Genomic DNA, 25,701 nt, shown 5'->3' on the forward strand with positions numbered 1-25,701 from the left:
CCGGCTCGCCCGGGGTTGGCTCCCCGGGCCCGGAGCCCCGCGGGCCTGAGCGGGCGGGTGGGCAGCACAGGGCCCCCCGCGGCCGCGGAGCAGCGCGGGGCCTCGCGGGGCTCAGAGGCCGCGGAGCAGCCCTGGAGCGGGGACAGGAGCAGCGCTTCGGCACCCCCAGGAATGCGACACCCCCAGGAATGCGACACCCCCAGGTAGGCGGCACCCCCAGGAATGCGGCACCCCCAGGCCTGCCGGTGACTTCGCCACGGAGGGCTGTGGGCGCAGGGCCGGCTCCCCTTCCCCTGCCGCGGGGCCCGCTGGGCTCTGCAGGGCTGGGGGGTATGCGGGACCAAGAAGCGGGACCTGAACGTGGATCCCGCAGGGAAGCGGCCACTGCTGCAGTGTCCCCAGCTGGAGGCAGCTGCGGAGCAGGCAGGATGGGAATAGCACAGGGAAGAGCGCGGGAAGGCGCAACACGCTGCTCGGCAGGCCGGGATTTAGCGYTGTGTGTTATTCCCATCCCCACTGATGGTCCTGGAGAAGGCAGAAGGTTCCCCGTGCCGGGAGATGCAGCTCGTGGCACCCAACCCCGTGTGTGCCCTGGTGGGGCTGTTTAGGGCTGGAACTAACACGCAGCTTTCCCGAGGAGTCACCCACCAGCCAGAGGTGCCAGGGGCAGGGGGGGTCGCTGACAGGCGGCGGCTCCGGGTGACACTGGCGGGAGAGTCCCCGGGACGGAGAGCGGCTCCGTTGTCGTGTGTGCGGAGGGGCCAGATGTGCTGSGGTCACGTGAGCTGCACAGAGTGGCCAGATGTGCTGCGGTCACGTGACCTACATGGAGGAGCCAGATGTGCTGCGGTCACGTCACCTACATGGAGGAGCCAGATGTGCTGCGGTCACGTGACCTACATGGAGGAGCCAGATGTGCTGCGGTCACATCACCTACATGGAGGAGCCAGATGTGCTGCGGTCCCACGAGCTGCCCGCCGCCGCTCCGCTTGCAAAGCAACCTTCAAACGCTGCCGGCCAAAAGTGCATCGGCCCGGGTGCGAACGGCCTGCAGCCTTTCTGGTTGCAGCAGGGATAAATGCCGGATGAAACGCTGCTGCGAGGGGGCTCTAGGCTTTCTCTGCATRCCCTGTCCGAGGCTTGTGCCGGGTTTGCAGCATGTGGGGAGCTTTCCAGTGCGCTCAGTGTAGGGATAAGCATCATGTGCTTGTAGGCTCAGAGCCACAGCAGTACCTGCCATGGGGACATGCRTCTCCCCAGGGCTGGCAGCAGGGAGGGAGAATATTGTGACTTCCACGATACAGGCACAGGCTTCCCCACAGGCCACGGGCAGAGGAGGCAGCGGGAGTGATCCCGACATCTCAGTCCTGCTATTGCAAGGGAGCAGGACCATGCTCTGAAGCGGGAGGGAAGCAGCTCAGCCTCGTAACGCCTCGGGGGAGCCACAAACAGCCACTTTTTGGCTTTATTCATGTCAGAGAACTGAGGTCCAGAATTTTTGAAAAGAGCTGGCCGATTTGCTTTCTGCTCCTGCAAAACTGCAGTGGGTTAGTAGGATTTGTCAGCGGGTCAGGAAAAGCTGATACTGGACTCTCTTTCAAAGATTACCAGGAAAGGGGAGCCCATGATGCAATCTGTGCAAAATAAAGCAATATTCTGTAAGGAAGGTAGTGAGGTTGTTGCTGGTCAGCTTGGGTTAAAACACRACGAATTCTGTAAAACGAGCACATAACCTCACTTAGGGGAAAAACAAAGCGTGAAGTGTTCCAGCGTGTTGCTGTGATACACATTGATGGCTCTTGGGCATATGACTTGGAGCTGYGTGATCTTTTGTTGGATTAAAAGCGGGAGGTCACAAGACAAGCGCAGCCGCGGCGAGCGGAGCGACAGCAGGCTGCGGGTTCGGATAATCGGCCCATTGTCGGGAGAGTCAGCGTGGCCCAGATGGGCTTTCATGGSATCTCCAGGAGGGTTCCTGTGGCCCTGAAGAACCAGCCTCAGGGAAAACGCAGCCTCAGGGAAAAGGGGTTGTCAGAGAACACGCGTGTTGGGAGAGCCTCCATATCCAGACAAACTGACCACGGGCATGTTTGCTGTGTGGAATGAGGGAAATCCGGAGGGAGATCCGTCCACGTGGGCTCTGTGGTGTGGGAAGGTTCCTGCTGATGCTGCGGGAGCTCTCAGAAGAGCCATGGGGATGTCTGGACACTGTGATGCTGCCCTTGCATGTGGTCCGGSGGATCCAGCCACAGAGGGAGAGACCCTCAGGCCTGTTCAGCCTTCTGCAGGAAGCTGGGTTGGCCCTCGGGGGGCTTGGGTTGTTGTGTGATCCATGTGCCGGGCTGCTTTGGAGGACAGAGCACTGGTTAGGTGGTGCTGCGAGGGCACGCACGGCAGGCGAGCGCCGTTATTGAATTTAAAAAACGAAAACCGGCTGGATAATAAACAAATTGTTCACCAGGTGGATTGCAGGAAAGGCCGAGGTGACTCCGTTAGGGCTTAGGACTGTCTGCTAGGGAGTAAAACTTGGCTCTGCAGTCTGCAAGATAAATAAAGTGAAGGAGAAGCAAGACTGCAAGATACGCAAATCAGAAATGAAGTGGTTTTTTTTTTCTGTTGTTTTTCTTGCAAGAGGGTAATTAATCACTGGTAGAAAAAGACTTTCCTGAGCACTGTGGTGGAATTGCCATCACTGGCAGTGTTCAGGAATGAAAGAGGAGCTAGAGGAAGACTTCTCAAGAGTCTCACAGGAGGTGAGGATGACTCTGGGAAGCCCCCAAACATAAGGACATGGATGGGGACCTGCTGGCGGAGATGGCAACAGCCGAGGCTTCTGTAGCACACCCTCTTTCTGGAAGTTAGGTTGTTTTAGGGGTTTATCTAGCTGATTTGAAGGTTGGATCCTTCCCTGGTGAGAGCTGCTGTGAAGAGTGGGAGTGAGGGCTGCCCCCTCTTTCCCTTCGCACCCGCTTTTGAGTCGAGGCCTTCCCGCTGGCTGCTGCAGCTGCTGGTTTGCCCTGGAGGCTGCTCTGTGCCTCTGGGCTTGCGCTCGGCTGGGCTGTGCCCGGCTCGTGGCCCTGGTCCTGCTGCTCTGCATCCTCCCAGCTCGTCGTCCCTTTGCTGCTCCCTGGAAGAGCATTCCCAAGCAAAGTTGATGCCTCACGGGTCATTTTTACCAACGCGAAATTTTATGTTGTGTGTCTCTGTTGTCTAGGTTTCATTCTMGGTCATCTCCAGATGCCTGTGCCACCTCACCTGGCTCTGCCTGGAAGGAATGACAGTGAAAACACAGGACAGGTCTTCATATTGGCTGTGCGGTGCCAGGTTGCCCTGTGATGTGTGGGTCTGAGCCCTTGCCCCAGGGAGGGCTGCCAGAAAGCGGCTGCAGTTTGTGCCAGGCACCTGTGGCAGCCAAGGTGCTTTTCCCTGAGCAGGTTTTGGTTAGGGTACAAGGGGACTTCGCCCACAGCCTCTCCCCCAGATGCTCTTGAGCTCTTGGGGAGCCCTGGGAGTCACTCCTGCACAAGGGAGCAGGCTCGGGCATCCCTGGGCATCCCTGGCTCTAGTACAGACTTCTGACGGTTTCTAACCCCATGGTGTTAATTTTCCATTGATGGAAGAGAGGTAGCACAGGAGATGGCCTAAAAGCCAAATATTCCTGCAAAGACTGAGCCTGGAGAACTGGGTGGCAGTGCCAATGTTAACCCTCCACAGGGAGTGCCCCTGCATGCTGGTGATTCCCCTCATCCCCAGACAAACAACTCCCGTGCACCATCACCCAGCATGGAATGCTATAAAGACTGCTTTTAATCCTGTTTTGATGCCGTTGGGATATTGGTCCTGCTTTACAACTGAGTAAAATCTGGGAAACCCTTAAACCTACAGGCATGAGCTGGGCCTGGCACCCTCAATGAGCCTTGATGAGGAATGAGCATCTTCCCTGCACTTGTGTCCTGGCCACTGCCTGGGGAGCAGAATCTCCCTTGACATCTCCTGTCATCCTTCCCCCTGCCCTTCCCTTCTCCTRCTGTGTAACAGATGGTGAGAAATGTAGGATAAGGCCCTGGTTTTCTTGTCTGAACCGGGCTGTATTTGGTGGATGGAGGATGCAGTGAAARGAAAGGGCTGACAGCACTTCTGGTTCAGCTTGAATTTGCATGGATGAGTTTTCCAGAGGCTTTGCTTGTGCTCTCCAAAGAGGACAGAAACCGAGTAGCCCTTGTGTTTATCAGAGTCCTTGCATTCCCGYGTGAAGGCAGACAAAACATTAATAAATAACAAGGGAAGATACTGGGCGCTTTTCTAGGTGTTGGTGGAGAAGCAGGGGTAGCGGCTGGGTGGCTTCCCGGGACCTCCGGCCTCCCTGCGCCTGTGTTTCCCACCCYGGCTGCTCTGTGCCGGAGCTGTCACCAGCTGGGAGTCCCCAGCTGTTGGGTGAATCCTGGTTTTGCCTCTGGAATGGGATCAGGCCCTATTTTGAGGTAATTTAGGAAGAAGCATTCAGTGGCCTTCCCCGTGAAATCTGGGGAAAAATGGAGATGGGAGGAGGAGGAGGTTGGGGTGACAGGGTACAAGCTGAGGAGATGAAATCACTGACCTTCACTGGCGCCTCTCGATCCTGTTGTAATCCTGAAGTTGCAGGAAGAGGTCAGCAGACTAACAGCACATGTCTGGTCTGTGAGCASTGGCTGGAGATGTGTTTTCAGGTGTGTTAAGAGCTTGAATGTGTTCGTGGGCCCTGACTCACACAGGAGAAGAAAATCCCAGACCCAGAGCATGGCTGAGGTTGGAAGGGAKCCCTAKGGATCCCCCAGCGCAGCCCCTGCTCCMGCAGGGACACCCAGAGCACGGGGCACCCRGGSGCATCCMGGCRCCTTGGGAAGATCTGCAGAGCAGGAGCCTCCGCAGCCTCCCTGGGCAGCCTGGGCCAGGGCTCGGGCACCCTCACACCAAACAAGTTCTTCCTCACGGSCACAYGSAGCTGCCTGGGGTTCCTTCCTAAAAATCCCCCAAATCCAGGTACTCCAGGTCACCTGAATGTGGCTGGTAAATCTCACGCACATCTCTCTACTCTCACGAAAATGCTCATGAAATTCCCATTTATATTTCTGGGATTTGCATCATTGCTCCAGGGAGCCAGAAGTGGGTCTGGAGAGGACTGAGTGCCCGGGCTGTGGGCAATTGAGGAGGACTCCAGAAAGAGGGTAGGRAGAGGGATCAACGGATGGATGTGACACAGAGGGATCCCTGTCCTGGGCAGGAGGAAGAAATCAGGAGGTGAGGGGACACAAGGGGGCCAAAGAGAAAGTGCAGGAACCAGGAGGGATGTGAAGAGGGACCAGGGCTGGGGAGCAGCTGGGATTACACCTCATCTTTAAGGTATAACCTGGTGAGGTCTCAGGCATTTGGAGCCTGCTGCTCTGGCCTGGCCTCCTGACTAACAAGCTCTCCTGCCTGACCCTGCTCACTCCCAATGCCAGCAATGAGTTTATTTTTCCGTCCCACTGTGGCCAAGTTTGTCATTTAATAACCCCCCTGCCCGGCCCTGCTCTCTGCCCTCTTTACCAGCCAGATGAACAGATGGGAGGGCAGAGGGATAGAGATGCCTGGCGCTTCCCAAAGTGGGAAAGGGGAGAATCAGAGCCCTTCAGGTGCCAGGAAAACACCTTCCTTTCTCAGCTCCCTCTCGGTTGCTTTGTGTGGCTGAGGCCTGACCGAGTCCCTGCAGGACGGGCTGGCCTGTCCTTGGCTGCCTCCCTGTCCTGGCGTGGGGACTCGCTTGGAGGGGGACTCGTCACGGAGCAGTGACATTGAGCTGGCAGCTCAGTGCCAGGGAATGGGAGTCCATGCACACGGGGGCATTTGTTCAGGAGAGCAGCTGCAGCCCCTGACGCAAAGCCAGCAGCTTCTCCGGGCTGTCAATCCCAGCTTTGTCTCCCTTGTTGACCAGGAGCCAGGCCCACTCAGCGGCGAAGGCCCCTACCTSACAGCAGAGGAGCCTGGAGCCAAATAGGGGGAAGCAGGGAGGATGTTTTCCCATCCTGTGGTTCCCTTGCTCAGGGCTCATTGTCCACATGAAGCTTCTTCATCCCTTCATGGAGGCTGGAGGAGCCGTTCCCAGGGCTGCTGGGGCAGCCTCGCAGCAACCTGGGGGCCTTTGTGCTATTCCCTGGAGCATCTCGCGCACTCCCAGCATGGATCCTTGGCTTCTCTGCCAGCCGGCTCCACATGGAGTCCTGGAACGCGATAGAAGCTGCTGRCCATGTCCTGCAGCCAGGTGTGTGCCACTGATCTTGTGTCACCAAGGGCAAATGGTAACGTGAAGCTTAGGCTGAGCAAGACATCACAGGCTCCAGGAGTTCCTGCAAACTGCTCTCCTGTGTGATCCAAGGGAAACCTGGAGATTGGGCAGGGCTGGRGAGGGCTCCTGAACCTGTCTGGGCCGTGTGTCGCAGTCTGGAGGGAACAACATGGCCCTTCCGTTTGTGAACACCTTCTTCAGCGGCATATACAACATTCCTTCCTCCAAGGTTTTTAATGACAATGCAAAGAGTTTGGGGTTTTTTTTGTGTGATAGTATCACTGTTTTCTGCCTGCATGTGTGATTGCTGTTTGTCCATCTTTAAGTACAAAAGGGAAAGGAAAGGAAGGGGAAAGGAAGGGGAAGGAAGGGGAAAGGAAGGGAAAAAAAGGGGAAGGGAAGGGGAAGGAGGGGGAAAGGAAGGGGAAGGGAAGGGAAGGGAAGGGAAGGGAAGGAAAGGAAAGGAAAAGAAAGGAAAAGAAAGGAAAAGAAAGGAGAAATGAGAAGAAGAAGACAAAACCAGCCCTGGGGGTATACTTGCTGATGCAGCCTAGAGGAAAGGCAGTGGCCTTTGCTGTCATCTTTATGGTTGTGTGAATCACCTGCTGTTCTAGTTAGTACTTCGTGATGCCCTCAGGACGTTTGTGTAATTATCACATCTGGAAATTACAGTTATGTTGCACCTACTCARACAGAAGGCACCCATATATGTTCATTCACGTACGTATGTGTGTTTTGTTCCAGTTGTGGCTCTTCCATGCCTGGGCCTGACACAGCCATGCCAGCCCGAATGGACAGAGGGACTTGTTCCTTCTCCTTCCTTCTCTTCTGTGCTGCTTTCCTGCCGATGCTGGGAAAAGGAGCAGGAGCCTCTCTGCAGGAGCTGGGCGCCCAGGAGTATTTCAGCAGCCTGCAAGCTGGCAGGGCCTCGCTGGCGTTTTTCAGCCGTAATGGTATGTACTTTGTATGTGTGCAACCTGGATTTGTATGTGTGCATGCAGCCTGGATTTCTGGGAAAGGCTCCTGTGAGGCGAGGGGTGAGCATAGGTGGGATAATGAAGAACCAATTCCTAAGAATTTTAAAGCCAGAGTGATTTCAAACAGTAAGCTGAGCTTGTCTGGAAGCCCTACCGCTTTGCAGTGGRTACTGTGCTACTGGGAAGTAGATATCTTGCCGTTTAGGGACCTCTGATCTAGGACTCGAAGCTCTGTTGTCCAGGGATGTCACAGTGGCTTTAGTGAGGGGGAGGAGGAACATCCACATGGATGCAGGGAGTGCCCAGAGCTCCATCACCTCCCATGTTCTGCCTCGTCAGAGGGAGCTCAGGCAAATACTGTGAGTTCCTGCCAGCAGGGCCAGGCCCAGAGAGAAAAGCTGCTCTCCTTGKGCCTCATCTGCAAGGGGAATGTATTGAAACCAGCTGGTTTTGATGTTTCAGTTTCTCCCAGTGCCCAGCCCTTCCTGGAACAGATTGAGAACTCGGTTGAAGCGCTCCAGGACTACGGGATTTCAGTGGTGAAGGTAAATGGGGACAAGGAGTTGGGATGAGCTCCTTGTGCAGGTTTTCTCTGCAGAGGTTGTTGTGTGGTGGGCTGCATTTGTCTCTACCAACCTTGGGAACCGATAGCAGGAAGAGCCCACAAGAAAGTACCACGAGTCAGRCAGCCCTGAGCTGCTTCTGGCCTTCCAGTTCAGTCTCAATAGATAAACCCAAAAAATAGTGGATTTTTCATACTTTTCCTAGCAAGTCTCCTAGAGAAYAGTTGGAGTTGTGGCCTGACCCAGGAGGTCTGGTATGAACACAATTTCTTCAGGTATGAAACTGGAACATGTTGATTTGCAGTCATGGCTTAGGGGGACATTTAACTATTCACATTTTTTCCTGCAAATTGGCCTTTTTTATGGGAAACCCCACATTCCAGGCTCAGCTGACTGATAGGATTGTGGCCTCCCAGGTGACTGYATGTGGTGTGTGGCGTTGCCTGGCTAATTCTGGGTACCTGTTAGCAGGTACAGGGGGGAATCTCATCTCCACTGCTGGTCTCGCTCAGAGCAGGGGGCTGCATTTCTCCCTCCAGCCTCGTGCACTGGCAAAGAGGAAGCTCAGGCCATGAAGAATGCTGCATGGTGTCAGTTCACCTATTTTAAATGCAGTGCAGTATTCAAAATAATTTTTTTTTAGCAGAAATTTTATGCAGATTTAGGTGAGCCAAGTGTAATTAGGTTTTATAAAAAGCAGTTATATATATACACCTGTTCCATTTCTTGCAGACACAGACTAGGTGTCTTGAGCAAATTGTGGTCTGTCACGTTGAATATACTGGGCAGGTTATAATGTCTCTTSCTCCTGCTTTATCCTGATCAGGGCAAACTGAGCTGGAAAAACGATATTTTTAAAACGTCAGTGCTCAGCACTGAACTTCATTCACTGGATTGCATGATCATGTATTTTCTCCCAGGAAGTTTGGAAAGGTTATATTTACACTCCTGAATGGGAGAAAGCTTTGGTTCTGTATTGTAGTGGTCATTGTCGAGCTGAACGCCCAATTRTATGTTTTCAATAGGTTAACTGTCCCAAAGAAGATGTCTCAAGATACTGTGGGAAAGAAAATGCGTTAAGGAAAGCCTACCTGTTCAGGTAAGAGGGGCTTTCGGAGAGCCACGCTGTGGTTTGTTCCCAGTGCAAAGTTTTAAAGGAAATGTTCTCTGCTGTCAGCAAGCAGGAGAATAAAGGAGCTGTGAGGATAGCAGTGATACAGAGAGTTTAGTGAAAAATCCCCCATAAAAAAGCACATGTTGAGTATATGCTTTGTCTTCAGTATGAAACCTCTCCTCCTGCCTCGTATTTCCTTTCAGCAACACAGGGCTGAGGCAAAAGCCTCACACACCCTTGTGTGTTCATGCTGGTGGCTGGAGCAGAAGAGAGGCTGCTGCTGCTGCTGCTCTGTGGAAGGTGTTTCTCTTACTGCAGCCTCCTGTGTCAGCTCCTCCCYGATCACCTCACTGTACTTGTCTCTGCTTGTGGTGTACATGACATGAAACTCGTCCATGACTCCAAAACCTTTGCTTTTCAGGCCTTGTTTAACCTCTGGGAAGCAGGAGAGGAGGCTAAAGGTCTTGCTTGGGTAGTGTTTTTGCTTGGGATCCCTAGGAAAACACGTTAAACCAAACTCCCAGATAAAATTTTGTGCAGTTATTTGGATCCCGGAGGGGCTCTGAGCACGTGTGGCAGCTGCACCTGTGACAAGCAGGCTCTGGAGTCATGTTAGAAAGACAGCCCTTGTTCCAGGTCTATACAAACTATCCTGGAAGGATCCATCAGAGTTAGTGGCAGAGTCCCTGCCTCTACCTGGATTAGCTGTTTCTTCCAATACAGGATCTGGGGAACATCAACTGGAGCTAACAGAGAGCAAGTGTAAATTGGCAAAACAAGAGAATTCTTCGCACAGTGTAGTTAAGATGAGTCCAGTAAGGACATGAATGAAGGGAAACAAGGACATGGGATACTTGAACCAAAACTTCTGGAAAACATGACGGGTCCTTAACTTCATCCCAAAATGATAAATTTTAGTTAGATTCTAGAGGGGAGGAAATTTAGAAAAAATGCAGTTTTATGGAAACATAGCCCTGGGTCATGAAACCATGAGAGAAATCCTGTTGGTGATCCTCTGTACAGGCTGGCTCCTATCACCAGGTCACCTAGGATTATACTTAGTCTACTAGGTTTTGGATCTGTCTCAGAAAGAAACATCCTCTGCGCTCTGCCTGCTGTGTGGCAGGCTCATCTGTCCTGGATGGGCAGGGGTAGCTCTTGGTCTCTCCATGAATTGCCACATGGCAGATTCTCCGGGATTCAGGTGGAGAGATTTTTCAGAACTCTGGTGCTCCATTCTCACTGGCTTTCGTATGTGATCTACAGAAACGTTTCCTCAGCTGGTGAGAGACCAAAGGGGGATGCTTCATGTACCCAGCCCTTGTGTAACGTCACAGTCTGTGCTAGGCTTCTCATCAGCAGTCCCCAGGTGCTGAATGAGGTGGCAGTGACAGAGGTGACTGTTGGATCTTGCCAACAGCATTGCCTGGAGAAAGGAGGAGGTCACTAGCTAGCAGGGAGACCCCCTCCAAATCGATCCCAACTCTTTCCTTCCAGCAGTTCCTGCCAGCAGACACCAGGAGGTGTTCAGCACAGCTAAAATGGATTTAGCCTGTGTAACTAGTCAGTATTTCATGGTTTCTTTGTTGATTTTCTGTCTTCCTTCCCCAGAGGTAACATACTCATCAGAGAATTCCCTACCGATGCCTTGTTTGACGTGAACTCCATCGTTGCTAATGTTCTGTTGTAAGTACAGACCAGATTCATCTCTGTGAAGCAGTTTACTTTCTGCTTTTACTTGTTAATGTTCTGTTGTAAGTACAGACCACATTCATCTCTGTGAAGCAGTTTACTTTCTGCTTTTACTTGTTGATGGACAGTTTTGCTTAAATACAAACTCCACATATGTCGGAGACTGTTTTCAACCAAGTGAAAGGCTGCCTCACTACTTAGTATGGTTTGATCCTGTTACATCTTTGCCCTGGACATGACTCACAAACACACAACTGGCAGCTCTATCTGGCTGTGAATCTTGCATCTGCCAGCAAGAAACTGCAGTTCTGCCTCCTGTTTTACCCATAATGGCTGTGTGACTGCAAGTTCTCTCTTAAAAGGAAATGGCTGTTAATGATTTTTTTTTCCTGTCTTCTCAGTGCCCTGCTCTTTAATGAAGTTAAATATGTTGAAACACTGGCAGATCTTCAGAACATAGAAAACTCACTGAAAGGGAGCTCAAACATGGTCTTCGCATATGTACCAGCTACTGGGACAGCAGGTAGTAACACTCAGCATCTTCTCTTGACTCCTTTCCAAGAGCTTTCTTTACTAAGGTGGAAGGGAGATGGGTTTCCAACCTAGAGTCCTTCAAGTGAAGAATTGGAGGACTGTGAAAGGGCCACCCAGATCCAGATGGGAGTTCTCCACCTCTGCTTGTCTTGCTAATATTTCCAAGGGGATCRCTTTCACCACAGCTATTTTGCTGGGAACACACAAACATTCAGAAATGTTTTTCAGAGGGAAAACAAGCCARTAGTTTGCTGTCTTAACGAATAAACACATTAGTAAATCTCTGGTTATGCAGTAAAATGTATCCACTTAAACCAACTTCATATTTATTGGGGATTAACAAGTGGGATCAGCTYCTCAGTTGCCTTCAAGGAGTGTCCTCAGTCAGTTCTGTTTTTCTACAMAGAGGTTTCTGGGTCTTGGTGTTTATGACTGATGAAGTGAGATCCASAGTGGGCTGAAAACCTGTGAATTAGTGCAGCTTTTCTTTTTCTCTCCAGAGCACAGAGCTGTGATGGAGGCGGCTTTCGTCTATGGGACTGCCCACCAGTTCGTTCTGACAACCGAGGCAACACTGATGAAAGACCCTGGGTATGTCCAAACACCACACCATGCTCACCCTGGAAAAGCAGCTGCCCTGCAGCATTTGCTCTCCTCTTGGTTTCTTAGATTTCCAAGTCAGATCTGGCATTAACACCCTTGTTGGCTTGCATAGGATAAATAAGTCACTTGTGCTGGAAGTGGATCTCTTAACCTGAGTTTAGAAGATTCAAATGTCGTCAGGCCTGGTCTACTGTTGAGCTGGAGTCGCTGCAGGTCAGGAGTGCCACTTGTCTTAGGCCCCCTTCTTGCCCCCTGGTGCAACTCAGGTACATCAGGAGGCCTCTGCTCCTACCTTGCTTGTTTCCTTGAGGGAGGATTTAAATGATGTGACGGTCTTAAACATGCTCAGCCCAAAATATATGTTGTGCTTTGGTGAGCAARCTCTTTGGACATTGTCATGCTTTGAGCCTTCCAGCTTTCTCTTCTCCAGGTAGGGAGGACCTCAGCCCTTTCTTACCTGGAGGATGTTGGGAGGCAGTGGCTGGCTGCAGGTAACACCAGGATAACCACAAAAACAGCCTTTCCTCAGGTGTGGTCCTGTCTTTGGGGGATTATAATCAAGATAAGGTTATGACTGCCACTAGGTGGCATGGTTGCCCTTTGGACAGGACACGGCTTCATGCTATTTAAAATAGAGAGGATGCTAGCTGTCTGTTTCCTTAGCTAGCAAAATGATAGTAGCTTCACCAACATGAGTCAYTTTCTATCAAGCAGGGCTGCAGCCTGTGCAATCTTAATGTAGCACTCTTCTATGGAGAGATCTGAAAGCCTTTTCCAAAGGTGACACCAATTTGATAGATGAGGAGTGCATGTGTAGGAAAAAGGATGTGACCTCCTGAAGCTGACCTGATGGATGACACTGGTAATAGCATGAGRACCAGGAGCTATTTGGCTTCAGGGAACAAAATGTCTCTTCTTCCTTTGGCACAGGCCTGCCAACCTTGCCCAAAAGGTGAAATATTCTTATATAGCCTGTAGGATGTCATCAGTTAGGTAAGAGACATGAACAAACATGCACGTCATCGGTTTTCTTCCTGCCAAGATCCTATCTGAGGTGACATGGCTGGCCCTGCTGAGAAGAATGTAGCTTGTGGCTTCCTCAAGGTGGGCTGTGGCAGCTGGTCTGGAATTGAAGTTCTGTTACACCCAGTGAGCCAGGATCTTCATCAGAGCATTGGCATAACTTGTAGGATGGTACCTGGGAGCAGTAGGGTTCTCAAAAAAGTCCCATGAGTGCCCATGAAATATGGCAGCAAACACCATCACTCTGGCAGGGAGTTTTAAAACCCTGTGGTGGATCCCTAGCTCAGCATCGTTTCCTTTTCTGTCTTGCAGCAATGATGAGCCTGACGTGTCTGCTGCCCGGCTGCTCTTCTGCCATTGCCAGCGGGCCACGGAGCTGGCACAGCCCTGCAGGAGGACACCCATGGAGCAGCCTTTGACGTTGCTGAACATCCACAGACACCTCAAGCTCATGGGGGCTCCCCTCGTGGTATGACTGGGGTGTCCCTGCAGGCTGTGGCAGTGTGAGGGAGCTGGGGCAGATGTGAAGTTGGGGGATATCTGAGCAGAGGACAAGCTGAGGGTGGGAATCTGCCCTTCCCCACAAAGGTAACGGGAGAGCTCCAGACTGGGTCCAAGCAAGGAGCAGACCTGACACTGGATATGAGTGACACTCCATTACATTACTTAGCTTGCTCAGACCTCCTTTCCAGAGAGCCCCAGTGCCTTCATATCATCCTGCAAATTACGTGGAAACACGTAAACATGTCATGAAGCAACATGTCAGAGAAACAAAAGGCGAGGATGCCAGTGCCTGTGTTTCATGGGCAGGGTTTTCAAGCTACCTCAGGGAATGGATGCCAGATTCTCTCAGAAATTAGTAGGTACTTGACATCCAAAATTGTTAGGTCAGCAGGAATAAACATCATAAAACCCAGATTTTTAACAGGGAGGGTCATGAAAGGTTGGAACTGTTTAACTAGGGTTGCATTCCTTCTGCTTTGATGGAMGTTTTGTAATCGGAATTGGTGGCTTTTCCTTAAATGTGCTGTTTCTTCAGCTGGAGAATGCATGGTGGCCTGGGCTGTGCAAGAAATGAGATTATGAGATATTTCCTCAAGAAATAAGATTGTGAGGAATCTCCTGGCATTAGAAACTGCAGACTGTGAAAACTCTTAGCTAACTTTGAAGTTTTAGTGGGGAAGTTGTTTTCTTTTCATCTCAGCTTCTATCAGCTTGTTAAGGTGATGGTGATCTGGCGGTTAGTTTTCCAGGAAATGAGGCTTCCTGCAGTCTCACTGGCTGGCTGGCTCTGTGTGACTCCTTTACCAATTGCTTTTGAGTCTGCAACCACTTCAGCTATGTTTGACACACCTCAGAGATAATAAATTCTCAGAAGTCCGGTGGAAATAGATGGCCAAATGGAAGAGGACTGAGGCACATTCAAATGCGTGGAGATGTGCTGCAGTATAATAATGTCTCTTTTCCAGACAGAAGTTGCTGAGGATCCAGAGAAGGTCTCCACTGTTCACTTACAGCTTGGCCTGCCCCTTGTGTTCATCCTCAGCCAGAAAGAGACCTATGAAGCAGACAGGAGGACAGCAGAATTTGTGGCCTGGCAGCTCTTGGGGAAAGCAGGAGTTGCCATTTTGCCCAGGTACTTAATCTCAGGTCTTTAGGGGACTTTCCTCACTGTATGTGATGTTTTGGACTTTGTTACCTACAGCCACTGCCAGGATAATGGATTCATAGTGAGCTCACTAAGGTCTGTGTGAGAGGCTGTGAAGCTGGGTTGTCTCACAAGTGAATGTCACATTTGATAACTTGAAAATCAGGTTATTAATTGGATTTCACCTGTCCACCTGGGCAGATGCAAATGTTTGAATCTCTTGCTGATTTAGAAGTGGAAAAATAGTCAGACTAAGAGATATTTCAGGAAGGAAACCTAGAAAGCACAAACCACCAAGGTTTGTATTTTGCTCTCAAATTAATGACAGAGGGAAACACAGTACAAGAACAGGGACCGTTGGAGCTATCGTGCATGGGTGCTGCTCACTGAGCAGTTTCCTTCAGTCAGGGATGTGTCTCTGAGTTGTGCAGCGTTCTGGGTCTACCCTATGAGAAGGACCACTCTCGTGGCTGCCCTCAGGGAAGTTGTGCTGGGGAGAGCTGTTGGTTTCCTCTGTGGCTGCCTCTTGGTTGCACTCATCTTTGCTCCACGGGCTCGGAAGCGATGCTGCACACACCAGACCATGACTTGGGTGCTCTCCGCAGCCCATCTCGGCCCTSGGCTGCCTGTAACTTGAACTCAGAACCTCCAGGTACTGTTTAGAAAGAGCTGGTTTTTGTTGTAACTTCTTTACTGTTAGGGTGACAGAGCAGTGGAACAGGCTGCCCAGGGAGGTTGTGGAGTCTCCTACTCTGGAGATCTTCAAAACCCGCCTGGATGCCACCCTGTGCCACATGCTGTAGGTGTGCCTGCTTGAGCAGGAAGGTTGGACTAGATGATCTSTAGAGGTCCCTTCCAACCTTAAATATTCTGTGAATCTGTGAATCTGTTGGCTGTAGGGTTTTGCTACAAGGGATGTGCAGCCTCTGTAGCAATGGCTGTGTGGGCTTTGAGTCATGGAATCGTAGAATCCTTAAGGTTGGAAGGGACCTCTAGAGATCATCTAGTGCAACTCCCCTGAACACACAGGATCACCCAGAGCATGTGGCACAGGCTACATCCAAGCAAGTCTGGAAGATCTCCAGAGAAGGAGACTCCACAGCCTCTCTGAGCAGCCTGTGCCAGGGCTCTGGCACCCTCACTACCCTCACTGTCAAGACGTTTTTCCTTAAGTTCCTGTGGAACTTTTGATGCTTCAGTTTGTGGCCACCACAAGAGTCATTTGGTTTGTGAATGGATTACCCTAAGCAGTTTGTGTAATAGGGAGCAGAGATAAAGACTCTGTGGTTCCCATGCAATTTGTAGTAAATCTAGCATTTTGGATTTTTTTTTCACTTGTAGATTTTTTGCTGACAGAGGAGTGGTCCCACCACCTATAGGAACATGAGAGCAGACACAGAGCTGAGCCTAGTAAGCAGAGACAAGCTTACACCCATTGAAGGTTTATATTAGACCCTATTCTGACTGGAGAAGGTTTGATCTAGAGCCTGCACAAGTGGCAGCATGTGATGAGTTGGGAACTCATGTTCCACGTCTGGAGACTGTGTCCAGCTCTGGGCTCCCCAGGACAAGAGGGATGTGGAGCTGCTGGAGAGAGTCCAGCGCAGGGCTACCAGGATGCTCAGGGGCCTGGAACATCTGCCCTGTGAGCAAAGGCTGAGGGAGCTGGGBCTGTTCAGCCTGGAGAAGAGRAGGCTGAGGGGGGACCTGATCAGTGTCTATAGATACCTCAAGGGAGGCAGTGAGGAGGAGGGGGAGGCCTCTTTGCAGTGGTGGCCACCGATAGGACTAGAGGAAACAGCCACAARCTGAGGCACCAAAAGTTCCASAGGAACTTAAGGAAAGATTTCTTGACAGTGACAGTGCCCTGGCCCAGGCTGCCCAGGGAGGCTGTGGAGGCTTCTTCTCTGGAGATCTTCCCAACCCGCCTGGATGCAGCCTGTGCCCCGTGCTCTGGGTGAACCTGCATGTGCAGGGAGTTGGACTAGATGATTTCTAGAGGTCCTTTCCGACCTTAAGGGTTCTATGGTTCTATGATTCTATGTGCTTGGCCAGCCCCTCCTGTTTTTTAAAGGTTGGAGGGTGCTGCAGGAGCGAGGGGTTGRGACCTTGAGGTGGCCTGTCCACTCCATGTCTGTGCTGCTGACAGCAATGCAGATTAGAGGAGAAGGAGGAAGGATGTGGGTGCTCCTCTTCCAGCTTTCTGCCATCACCCTGTGCACAGACACTTGGCTGCATCTACTCATGAGCTAAAATCCACCAGCAGAACAGCTGCACTGGGACGTAGCTGCCAATGTGTTGGCAAAGACCCAGATCACAGAGTGGGAATCCAGACACTTTGTGAAATATGTCTGTTATACAGGGCGGGTGGTGTCAGTCCCACCGGAAGGTCATTTGGAACCTATTGTTGCACTATTGACGTTGATTCAGGTGGGCCGGATTCTGGTGCGTCCTCTGGAGCCCAGAGGCACCGCTCCATGAGGATGTGGTGCTGCTGGGAGACATTCCTGCCACGCCAAACACCGTGGGCAGCCTTACATGTTGCTCTGTCTGACAATCACTCTTTATTTTGGAAGGGATGTTGTGGATTTGAATGTCCTGCTCCGGTCCAACGTCGCTCTCAAGACACCAGATGAGGTTAGATGTTGGATTTCTGTACTGTACAAGGCTTATTTCTCTATCTGGGCATGCTGCTCTTGAGGGGAGCTATTCTGAGTGTTGCTCCCCTCCATGGCTTATAACARTCTTCCCAGGATTTCGAGGTGAATTGTCTTTCCTTAGCAGCACACAAGTATTTGGAACTACCAGGGATTGGTACTGCGGAGAATTATGCAGAAAAAGGGCTCGTTTTGGATGCTAAATGTAGGGTGGCATCTGTAGAGTCCACAATGAGGCAGTACAGGCTTATGAACTATGTAAGATCTTGTATCCAAGTCCAAATTCCCCAAGGATTTGGACTTTAAAAGGCCCTTGGCAAAGTTCTCCTAAGGATTTAGGACAGACATTCAAAAGATAGGAGAGGAAATGAACCAGAACGTGTTGAGAGCTGGAAGGCAAATATCCAAATGTCTGTATTGAACTGATGTGACTGAATGCATTTGGCAGTGATCTGGGAAAAGGGAAGGGCATAAATTGAATAAGTTTGATGAAGATGAGCTAAGCTTTGGAGAGGCCTGACCTAGCTTGTGAGGCAGGATGGAATTTAGCACTCACAGATGCCAGGGAGCACACATTGCCCTAGATGATGTGAACTGTCACACCTGGGACTGCGGGAAGCAGGATCAGACCTGACTGCCCTGCGAGGCCTTCCCGGACTGCGATGACAGATGTGTGCGCTGCGTTTCTTCTCTTAGAGCCAATGGGAGGTGCCAGTAATTTGTCATTTCTCTCCCTCAGTTCATTAGAAAAWTCATTTGCTCTGAAGTGCCTTTTGCTGAGGCAGTGCCAGAACTGGTTTTAAGCCGACAAGGCCTCATTTCTCAGAAAGACATTTTGTTCTTTTCCCTKCATGGATTGGCCATCCATTGCACTCAGGACCACTCTTCTTTTTGGAGCTCCTTGACATAAAAGATAGTTTGGGCCAGTTTCCCAGGATGCTCTGACCTAGTCTAAGATGGTCCTTCTGGAGAATCCTGCTGCAGTAATTTAAGACATTCCTGCCCTTGGTGTCTGCCCTACCAAAGGGGAGCAGCTGACCTGGGCTGTGTACTTGAACCTCAGCCCTGTCTTCCACAACTTGGCCTCTGAGCTTTTTGTCCTGCAACAARTCTGTGTTAAGATGTTGGGAGGTGGAGCAGGTGTTGGCTTCCACCACCCAGCTACACCTACAGAATCCCATATTGTCCCAAGTACTTTCTGACAAAGGAATATCATTCTGGAGTGAGATAACCTTGTGTGCAGGTGAAATTGGGCCATAGAAACACACCCCAGAGGATTCCCTCTTTAGCACCTTTAGGATCTTTTTGGCATGTCCTCGAGTAGCTTGGTGGTAGGGAGCCTTAGACAGATCTCCACATGAAGCTTGAGCATGGTTTGCAGATATATTAGACACAGGGTGTTGGTGGGATCCCACTGATTTATTTTGTATTCTTTAGGGTGTACCAATCAAATACCTCGTTTTGGAAGACACTGATGAAGTTATAACCCTGGTGGAAGATAAGAGCAAGTTTGAACAAATCCAGGAGGATGAAGATGAGGAAGAAGAAGATGAAAAAGAGAGTGATAATCAAGGTATCCAACTTGCATGCTGTTAGTCATGAGATAGGAGATGCACTAAGAATTTTTGCAAATCAGAGGCATAGTCACAGGACTGTACAGAGTGGATCTCCCATTCTCTGCAGACCATTGAAGATTAGTGACAAACAGGAATAATTTTTAGGGCAAAGTCCAGGGGTAAAAAATGGCAGTTGTTACAGAAGCAGTTGCAGAGGTGCTGCATGGGGCAGGTGCTTCTGTTTGAGTGAGTCCAGCTCGAAATGCTTCAGAGGGCTGAAGGGTTTGAAATGCCGTGACCCAGTCCTATTTCCCCCTCAAGCTCTGCAAGAAAAGCCTCCAAATCACCAGCTCCTTTGGAAAGGTTTGAGACATATTTTTCTAAGAGCTGTTTCCTGTGTTCCAGTGCGTCTTTCCCCAGGTAGAAAACAGTGGCCCCTGTGATGCTTCCTTGAAAATACACTTGTTTTCCAGACAGAATTATCATTGTTTTCCAAAACGTGTGGCAAAAGGTCCTAGAGGGACTGCTATTCAAGACGATTAAAAAATAGCGTCCAAATCTGAGGATGCAAGTGAGTAACAGTGTGACACAGCATAAGTGCGCTCTAATGAGTCTGTGCGTCTGCCAAGGAGTGTTTCTGTGTCTGTTTCCTCTGCTTAACCCCCTGCTGACACTCACTGTGTCTCTGCAGCGTGGTGCTTAATAAAATGTGCCAAGGGGGGCTGCAGTTCCCTAGAGAAAACAGCTCTTTGCTCAGAAAACCTTCACCTCCCTAGGTCCTTGCAGATCTGCAGCAAACACGGCGCTCTGCATAACCCTCAGAAGGAGCTCTGGGTGCCTGTAGGCAGGTATATTTGTGCCCCCCCCAGCTGCTGTTGCCCATGGGAAAGGCTGTGCAGCTCTGAAAGCAGCTTGAGCAAGCAAGAAACTATGCCCAGGGCAACAAGGAAGCACCCAGGAGTTTGTAACAGACAGTATAAAACTCCAACTTCTTTTGTGCTCCCCACAGGGACCCTCAAATCAGCCTGTCTTGTTGTGTCTGTCCTTGACACTAATGTCTTCTTGGAATGTGTTGTGAGACTGCACAACAATCCRCACTGCGCTACTGTACTGTGCGGATACATGAAATTCCCTCACTTCTCCCAAATTCTGCGCTGATTGCTTGCAGATGATGAATTCCTGTGGCCCGACTGTGCATACTTGTTTTCATGCGTGGTCGCTGGCCTCTTGCAGACGTTCAAGACGATCAGGTGGTGGAAGCCGTTTCCAGGGACAGGAAGCAGGAGCTGCCCCTGGAGCAGATCCGCACGCTGAMCGAGGACACCTTTCACTCGGCGCTGCTGGAGCCTGCCTGGATGGTCGTGCTCTTTTATGCCAGCTGTGAGTATGAAGCATGGAGCTGCTTGCTGCATTTCCTGTGTTGTGATGATCATGGASACAAGGTTAAGTGGCAGAGAAATGCTCCATCCTGCCCCATGTGTCCTAAGCCATCATTAGCAATCAGATTGAATCAGCTCCTCTCATTGACTGGTACTGTGTTGAGACAGAGTATCTCAGTATAAAAGATATCAGTGCCCATGGACCACTTGAGGGGTTTTTTTGAGACCTAAAGGTCCCTTCCAGCCTCARCCATTCTGTGGTTCATTCTGTGATTCTGTGTTTTCCAGCTTCCTTGTACAGTGAGTACACGTGAGACAAGAGTGGAGGCTGTGATAGAAGGGAATGCTGGAAAAATGTTTGCTGTCTGCTATAGAAACATAAAGCCCCGCTTTCTTTATTTCCTTCAAATTCGTGCACAAAGCTTGAAGTAGACGTGTGACCTTGTCAGAGAGCAATCCTGGGGCTGTTTGAGCCCTGTGTGTAGCTCAGAGCTCTCTCCTGTGTTTCAGGGGAGGCAGTGTCCCTGGCAGTGCTGCGCTCCTACGTGGAGGTCGCCGATCACCTGAAAGGTAAGATGTCCCACATCTGAGGGCTTCTTCAGCTGGTTTCCATATGCCCTGGCCCAGTAGGAACCAGAAAACTGAGAYGATGATGGTAGTACCTCAGTCAGTCACCTATAATATCTTTTTTTTTTTCTTCCCAAACTCTTAAGGAAAGCATACCCACATCAAGTTACTTAGSAAGAATATTTTGTTTCTTATTTAGGGATCCTTACAGTGCCTTTGTGCTTCTACAAAGTCAGGACATCGGGAATGCAGCTTTGTGTGGTCACCTTGTGCCARTTGGTACCCACCAGCTGGCCCAGCTGTCTTTGAGCTCAGATTGTGCTGTTGGTGGATAAAGCAATTGTATAATGAATATCCAGGAGAAGAGGCAGTGCAGACCAGGAGCAGTGAGTGACACAGCATGGGCCTCAGAGCGAGGGTGGGCAAGGAGCCCACATAGCTGCCCGTGTCACACACATGGGCTCCTGTTTGTGCCCCTTAGAGCTCTGTCCTGTATGGAGCAGGAAGCACTCTGAATGCTTCACAGCACCAGGCTCAAAAGCCCAAACTGAGCAACAAATAAAACTGCTGGAGCTGCACATGAGATCTACCACACTTGGGAATAGCCCCTGGGCACTTGCTCTGCAGTAGAGCAGTGTGGGCTTTGGCAGGAGGCAGAAGAGACAGGCTTGGGCAAGCCCAAATCCACTGGGGGCAGGCTGGTGTCAGAGAAAGAATTTAAAATGATGGTTATGATGGTTACTTCAGGGCCTGGAGACTGCCTTAATTACATGGAAGCCTTACAGGCACTCACAGAGCCCCATAAATAATTTATGACAACGGAGAATCAGTAACATTTAAAGCTTCAGGTTGTCTAGCAGTAATGGCAAGGGGTTGGGCCTTCAAGAAGGTCTGTGATATTTTTTTGAGCAATGTAGGACCCAATTTGGCTTGAGAGCTTGAGCCCTGTTCCTCTCTGTAGTCAGTGAGGAGAGGTTGGCTCTTCTGCACTACCACCAAGCTTAAATGGGCAAAATCATCTTCTAGAAATGCTCATTTCTGCTCCTTGTTACAGAGGGATACTTAGGTGATCCCATCCCCAGCTTCTATTGGCACGGCAATAAAGTCCAGGGGATCTAGGCCAGAGATGTTCTGGCATCCCTGGAGGTAGCTGGTGTCTTCTCCATTTTTGGTTCTTCATCAGGTCTCATTTCTCCTCCCTGRCTTCCTAGGAAGGAGATACAGCAGGAAAGGCTTACAAGAAACTCTGTGGGAAAGCTCAGGACAATATGATGATTTGGATTAAAGCTCTTCTGCAGTTCGTAGTTTTCATGAGGGGAATGTCACCAGTAATATGATCTGGACTGAAATCCCTGAAGTGAACAGGGAAGCTAGGAAGAAGTATTGTTAGAGTGACTGTGATTAGTGATGATTTGGGGCTTCCTGTAGACTCTCTGGCTGTCAGACCTGCTGGAGGAGCAACTTGGGAGAGTCAATGGACTAAATCTTGCTTCTTCCTGAGCAGTGGTGAAACCTTGACCGACTGTGTGAGGCCAGACTTTAATCATGTGTTTCTTTACTTATTTGATGGCAATCTCTGCACATGGGAGCAGCCATAGTCAGATTCTCAGCAGAGATTATGAACGGATGGATTTCAGGGACTTTCCTGTACGATCAGTGAGGTCCTGCTGAAGTTTTCCTGGCCAGATGTGACTCATGGAATGACTCCAAGCTGCTCTCCCTGTTGTGATCTTGGAGATGATGGAGAATGGTTGCTTTAGCAGTACACAGTTCCCCACGAGTGGAAGTGGCCACTTGTAAAAAGAGCTCAACGAATGAGCTACAGCCCTGCGGAGTTGTGATAGCCAAAGGAAGAGGAACTGATAGAAAAGGTGTGTGAGAGGTTCCCAGTCACACCAGCACTGTGATTGTCTTCTTCCTGTTTATGCAAGTCTTGGCAAACACAGATTGCTGCCCTTTAGTCTTTCCTGAAAGGAGAGATGGTTTTGGAGAGAAGCCTGTTTGGCCGTGTGGTCAGGTAGTGCCAGCTATTTCTCATCTCTGCATGGTGGCTTGTGAGCAGGGTTCACAATTAGCTAACAAGTAGAGGTGGAGGGAACTGGAGAGAACTTCTTGCAAGATGCAGCTCTGTCTTTACTGCTGAGGGAGACTTCATCACAGGCAGGGCTACTAGGGGAGCTGGAAGACCTGAAAAAATTAGGGTCCCAATGCTCTTGATTATGGCCAAGATGGTCATGGGTCAGGTCTGTTTCTTAGGGTGGGCAGGAGTCAAGGAACTCAAGTAGATTAAGGTTACGGCAGGATACATCAAGARCAGGAGTCATAGCACATGTGAGGCTGCCAATCCAGGCAGCATGGCCCAAAGCTAGACCCCTGGCAGATATCAGGGAATCCATGAACTTCCAAGTGTGGACCAGGAGTTGGTGCCAGGASGTCCACATCAGAGCGGAATGAACCTGGGCTGGGCAAAATAGTTTGGAAGAGATGCCAGTGCCATGGGGCAGAAGTCTAGTTCAAGAAGAAAGTCATAAGATAATGTGGTGCTAAAAACCACAGCTGAGAATCAGTGAGTGTGGCTTTGGGGCATCCTCTCAGCTCCCCAAAGTACTGGTGTGTCTACTCTTTGGGGTGGAGCACATATCCTAAGGGCTCGGAAGCCAAGAGCAGCTGCCTGAGGTGTGAATCACCCACACCAAAGACCACATTTGAGAGGCAGGACCAGATTCCTCTTTTTCGTGACAATTCTCTGTGCAAAATGGCAATGAGACCATTAGACCATATGGGATCTAATGCAAGCGGATGGAAGAGACTGGGAACCAGAATGACCTCATAACTCATCCTGTAACAGATGTTCAGCAGATCATCACCAAATGAAGTTTATAGCAACCCAAGTGTTTTCCTCTTGCTAAGAGATCAGGGCTAACAAGAGATCAAGAGAAGCCTATTTTTTCTTGCTGAACTGAGCACATTTTCTGCTCTTGCAGCAAAACTGAACCACTGTCACCATCACCCACTGCAAAAGTGGACTGGTGACCTTCAAGCCAGGAGTGAGCACACTCAGCCTGTGCTGAGGACACCACACTGCACAGTTCAGAAGGAGAGAGTGAGATCATTCCCAGAAGGAAGAAGACTTTGACTAGTTTTCACGATGGTTGGTTTGATGATAGACAATCCAAGTCCCTGGGGCTGCAGCATGGCTTATTTGTCAGAAGAGCCCACCTTTCTGATCTGCAGAGATACCGCTGTGAGGCTGGGGAAGAGAGCTGATGTTAACAAGCCGACCATGCTGAAGGCGTGTTCTAGTTGTCCTTCACCTCCCTCCAGCATTTTGGTCTTTTTAACTTCTATTTCAGGGCTGTTTCACTAGCCCCCGAAGTTGTGTGCTTCCCTTATGGAGTGCTTCATGCAATGAGGTCACAGGGCATGTGAGAGGGAGAGGGAAGAGCCTGCARTTCAGGGCTTTATCCCTCCAGCTGTTCTGCTGCCCAAAGATCAAATGTTCCACAGGATTTTTTATAGAGGAGTGGTCCAAACACTACCTTAAACATATTGCTGAAGACCAGCAGAGGAAACAGTGTTCTGAAATCAGACTGTGATTGCAGTAACCAGCCAAGATCAAGCAAAACTGTGTGGCCTGCAGGGAAAATGGAAGCAATGGCTTGAGCCTGGCTTTACTGCAAGAGGATCAAAGCGTTTACAGAAGAAAATTCTGGCCCAGGGATGTGCTATTCCAGGAGGTGTGCAAGGTGTTGAGTGCCTTTGAAATATGATGGTAGAGCCACACTAACAACACCGAGCATTTGGAAAGGTGTCAGAAGAGCTTCAGTGCAGATATTAGAGGTAATCCATCTAGGAAAGAATAATCTAAATAACATCTCCACGATGCTGATTTTGGAACGTGTGGCTGTGGCTCAGAAAAAGAGCCTGGAGTTGTTGTTGGCCATTCCCCAATACCGTGAGGTGCAAGTGCAGCCAAAATAGCCACAAAGTGCTTAGTGTTATGAGGAAAAATACTGAGAAAAAGATGAGGGACACCACTGGTGTACCCATATTTTGAGTATTGTGGGCATCTCTGGTATCTGCCTTTCAAGAAGGATGTAGAAAAGGACAAATGAAATAGTCAAAGCAATTGAGACACTAAAGAGGCTGGGACCCTTCCGTTGGGGAAGGAGAATGCTGAAAGGGAGATGATTGAGTTGTATAGAGTGATGAAGGTGCTGGTATGGGGGACTGCAGCTCTTTTTCTCCAAATCTTGCAACACTAGAGCTGGTGAGCACTGGAGGGGGATTGCTTCAAAAACCAGGCAAGAAGGAGTTCTGCTGCTGCAGTGATGGGTTAACAGCGTGTGGTCAAGGACATTTCCTGAGATCTTTTCCTGCAGTGATGCTGTCCAAGTGGTCGTTTCCCATTCTGGATTGGATTCCTCCTCTTGAATAGCAGCATTTTTCATGTAATTTAATTTTCTTTGCCATGTAGCCTTTGGACCAGCTGTCCAAAGCTGATCTGTTTCTAATACTCACCCTGCCCTTCAAAGATCAGATGTTTAAGAGATTCTTGATTTTTTCATGTGTGTCTCCCACATTGTTCTCTTTGACTTGGCGATTTATTTTGTCCTGGGTTTATAAGTTCCCTAGGACAGAAATTCTCTTTATTGCCTGTTTTTGCAGCTGAAATCATAGCACAGAGGCATCTTGAGTTCCTCTTTCACCTCTTGTCCCACCCAGCAGCTAAGCAGTGACTGAAAGGTCTGTTACTGACTTAACTCCTGAAACTGCTGCTCATTAAATAATTAATAACATGGTCCAACTTGGGATGGTACAGGGATCATCCCATGCTATGTATTTCTCAGCTCTGGGGCTGCTTTGGGGATCACGGTCACTCAGGGTAGTATCCACAGCTCTTGTGGCAATACTTAGGCTCATATATTAGGGATCTTAGAGCCACGTTTCAGCTCAGCTTTAACAAGACATCAACACCTTGTTTCTATGTATTTTTTTTTTTCAGATTTGGGCAAGATTGTGTTGTGATAGATGTTAAGAACCAGTCATGCCAGATCAGAGGTGTAAAATAAATCTAGGAGCAGACT

At 49.9% G+C, this 25,701-nt stretch overlaps 1 protein-coding gene across 1 annotated transcript in view; it reads left to right on the top strand.

Moving 5' to 3' along the window:
- Window positions 1–162: 162 nt before the first annotated feature.
- Window positions 163–25,701, top strand: part of TXNDC16 (thioredoxin domain containing 16) — a 42,927-nt gene continuing 17,388 nt past the window's right edge. Inside the window, exons 1-13 of the mRNA XM_026051518.1 lie at window positions 163–203; window positions 7,046–7,254; window positions 7,741–7,823; window positions 8,867–8,940; window positions 10,567–10,641; window positions 11,049–11,170; window positions 11,682–11,772; window positions 13,120–13,276; window positions 14,277–14,443; window positions 17,032–17,092; window positions 18,550–18,685; window positions 19,902–20,048; window positions 20,558–20,617. Coding sequence (XP_025907303.1) covers window positions 172–203; window positions 7,046–7,254; window positions 7,741–7,823; window positions 8,867–8,940; window positions 10,567–10,641; window positions 11,049–11,170; window positions 11,682–11,772; window positions 13,120–13,276; window positions 14,277–14,443; window positions 17,032–17,092; window positions 18,550–18,685; window positions 19,902–20,048; window positions 20,558–20,617 — 1,414 coding nt within the window. The 5' untranslated portion in view covers window positions 163–171. The remainder of the gene's footprint in view (window positions 204–7,045; window positions 7,255–7,740; window positions 7,824–8,866; window positions 8,941–10,566; window positions 10,642–11,048; window positions 11,171–11,681; window positions 11,773–13,119; window positions 13,277–14,276; window positions 14,444–17,031; window positions 17,093–18,549; window positions 18,686–19,901; window positions 20,049–20,557; window positions 20,618–25,701) is intronic.

Source organism: Nothoprocta perdicaria, unplaced genomic scaffold (genome assembly GCF_003342845.1).
Source record: "Nothoprocta perdicaria isolate Ctin4 unplaced genomic scaffold, notPer1 scaffold_76, whole genome shotgun sequence".
Classification (NCBI taxonomy): domain Eukaryota; kingdom Metazoa; phylum Chordata; class Aves; order Tinamiformes; family Tinamidae; genus Nothoprocta; species Nothoprocta perdicaria.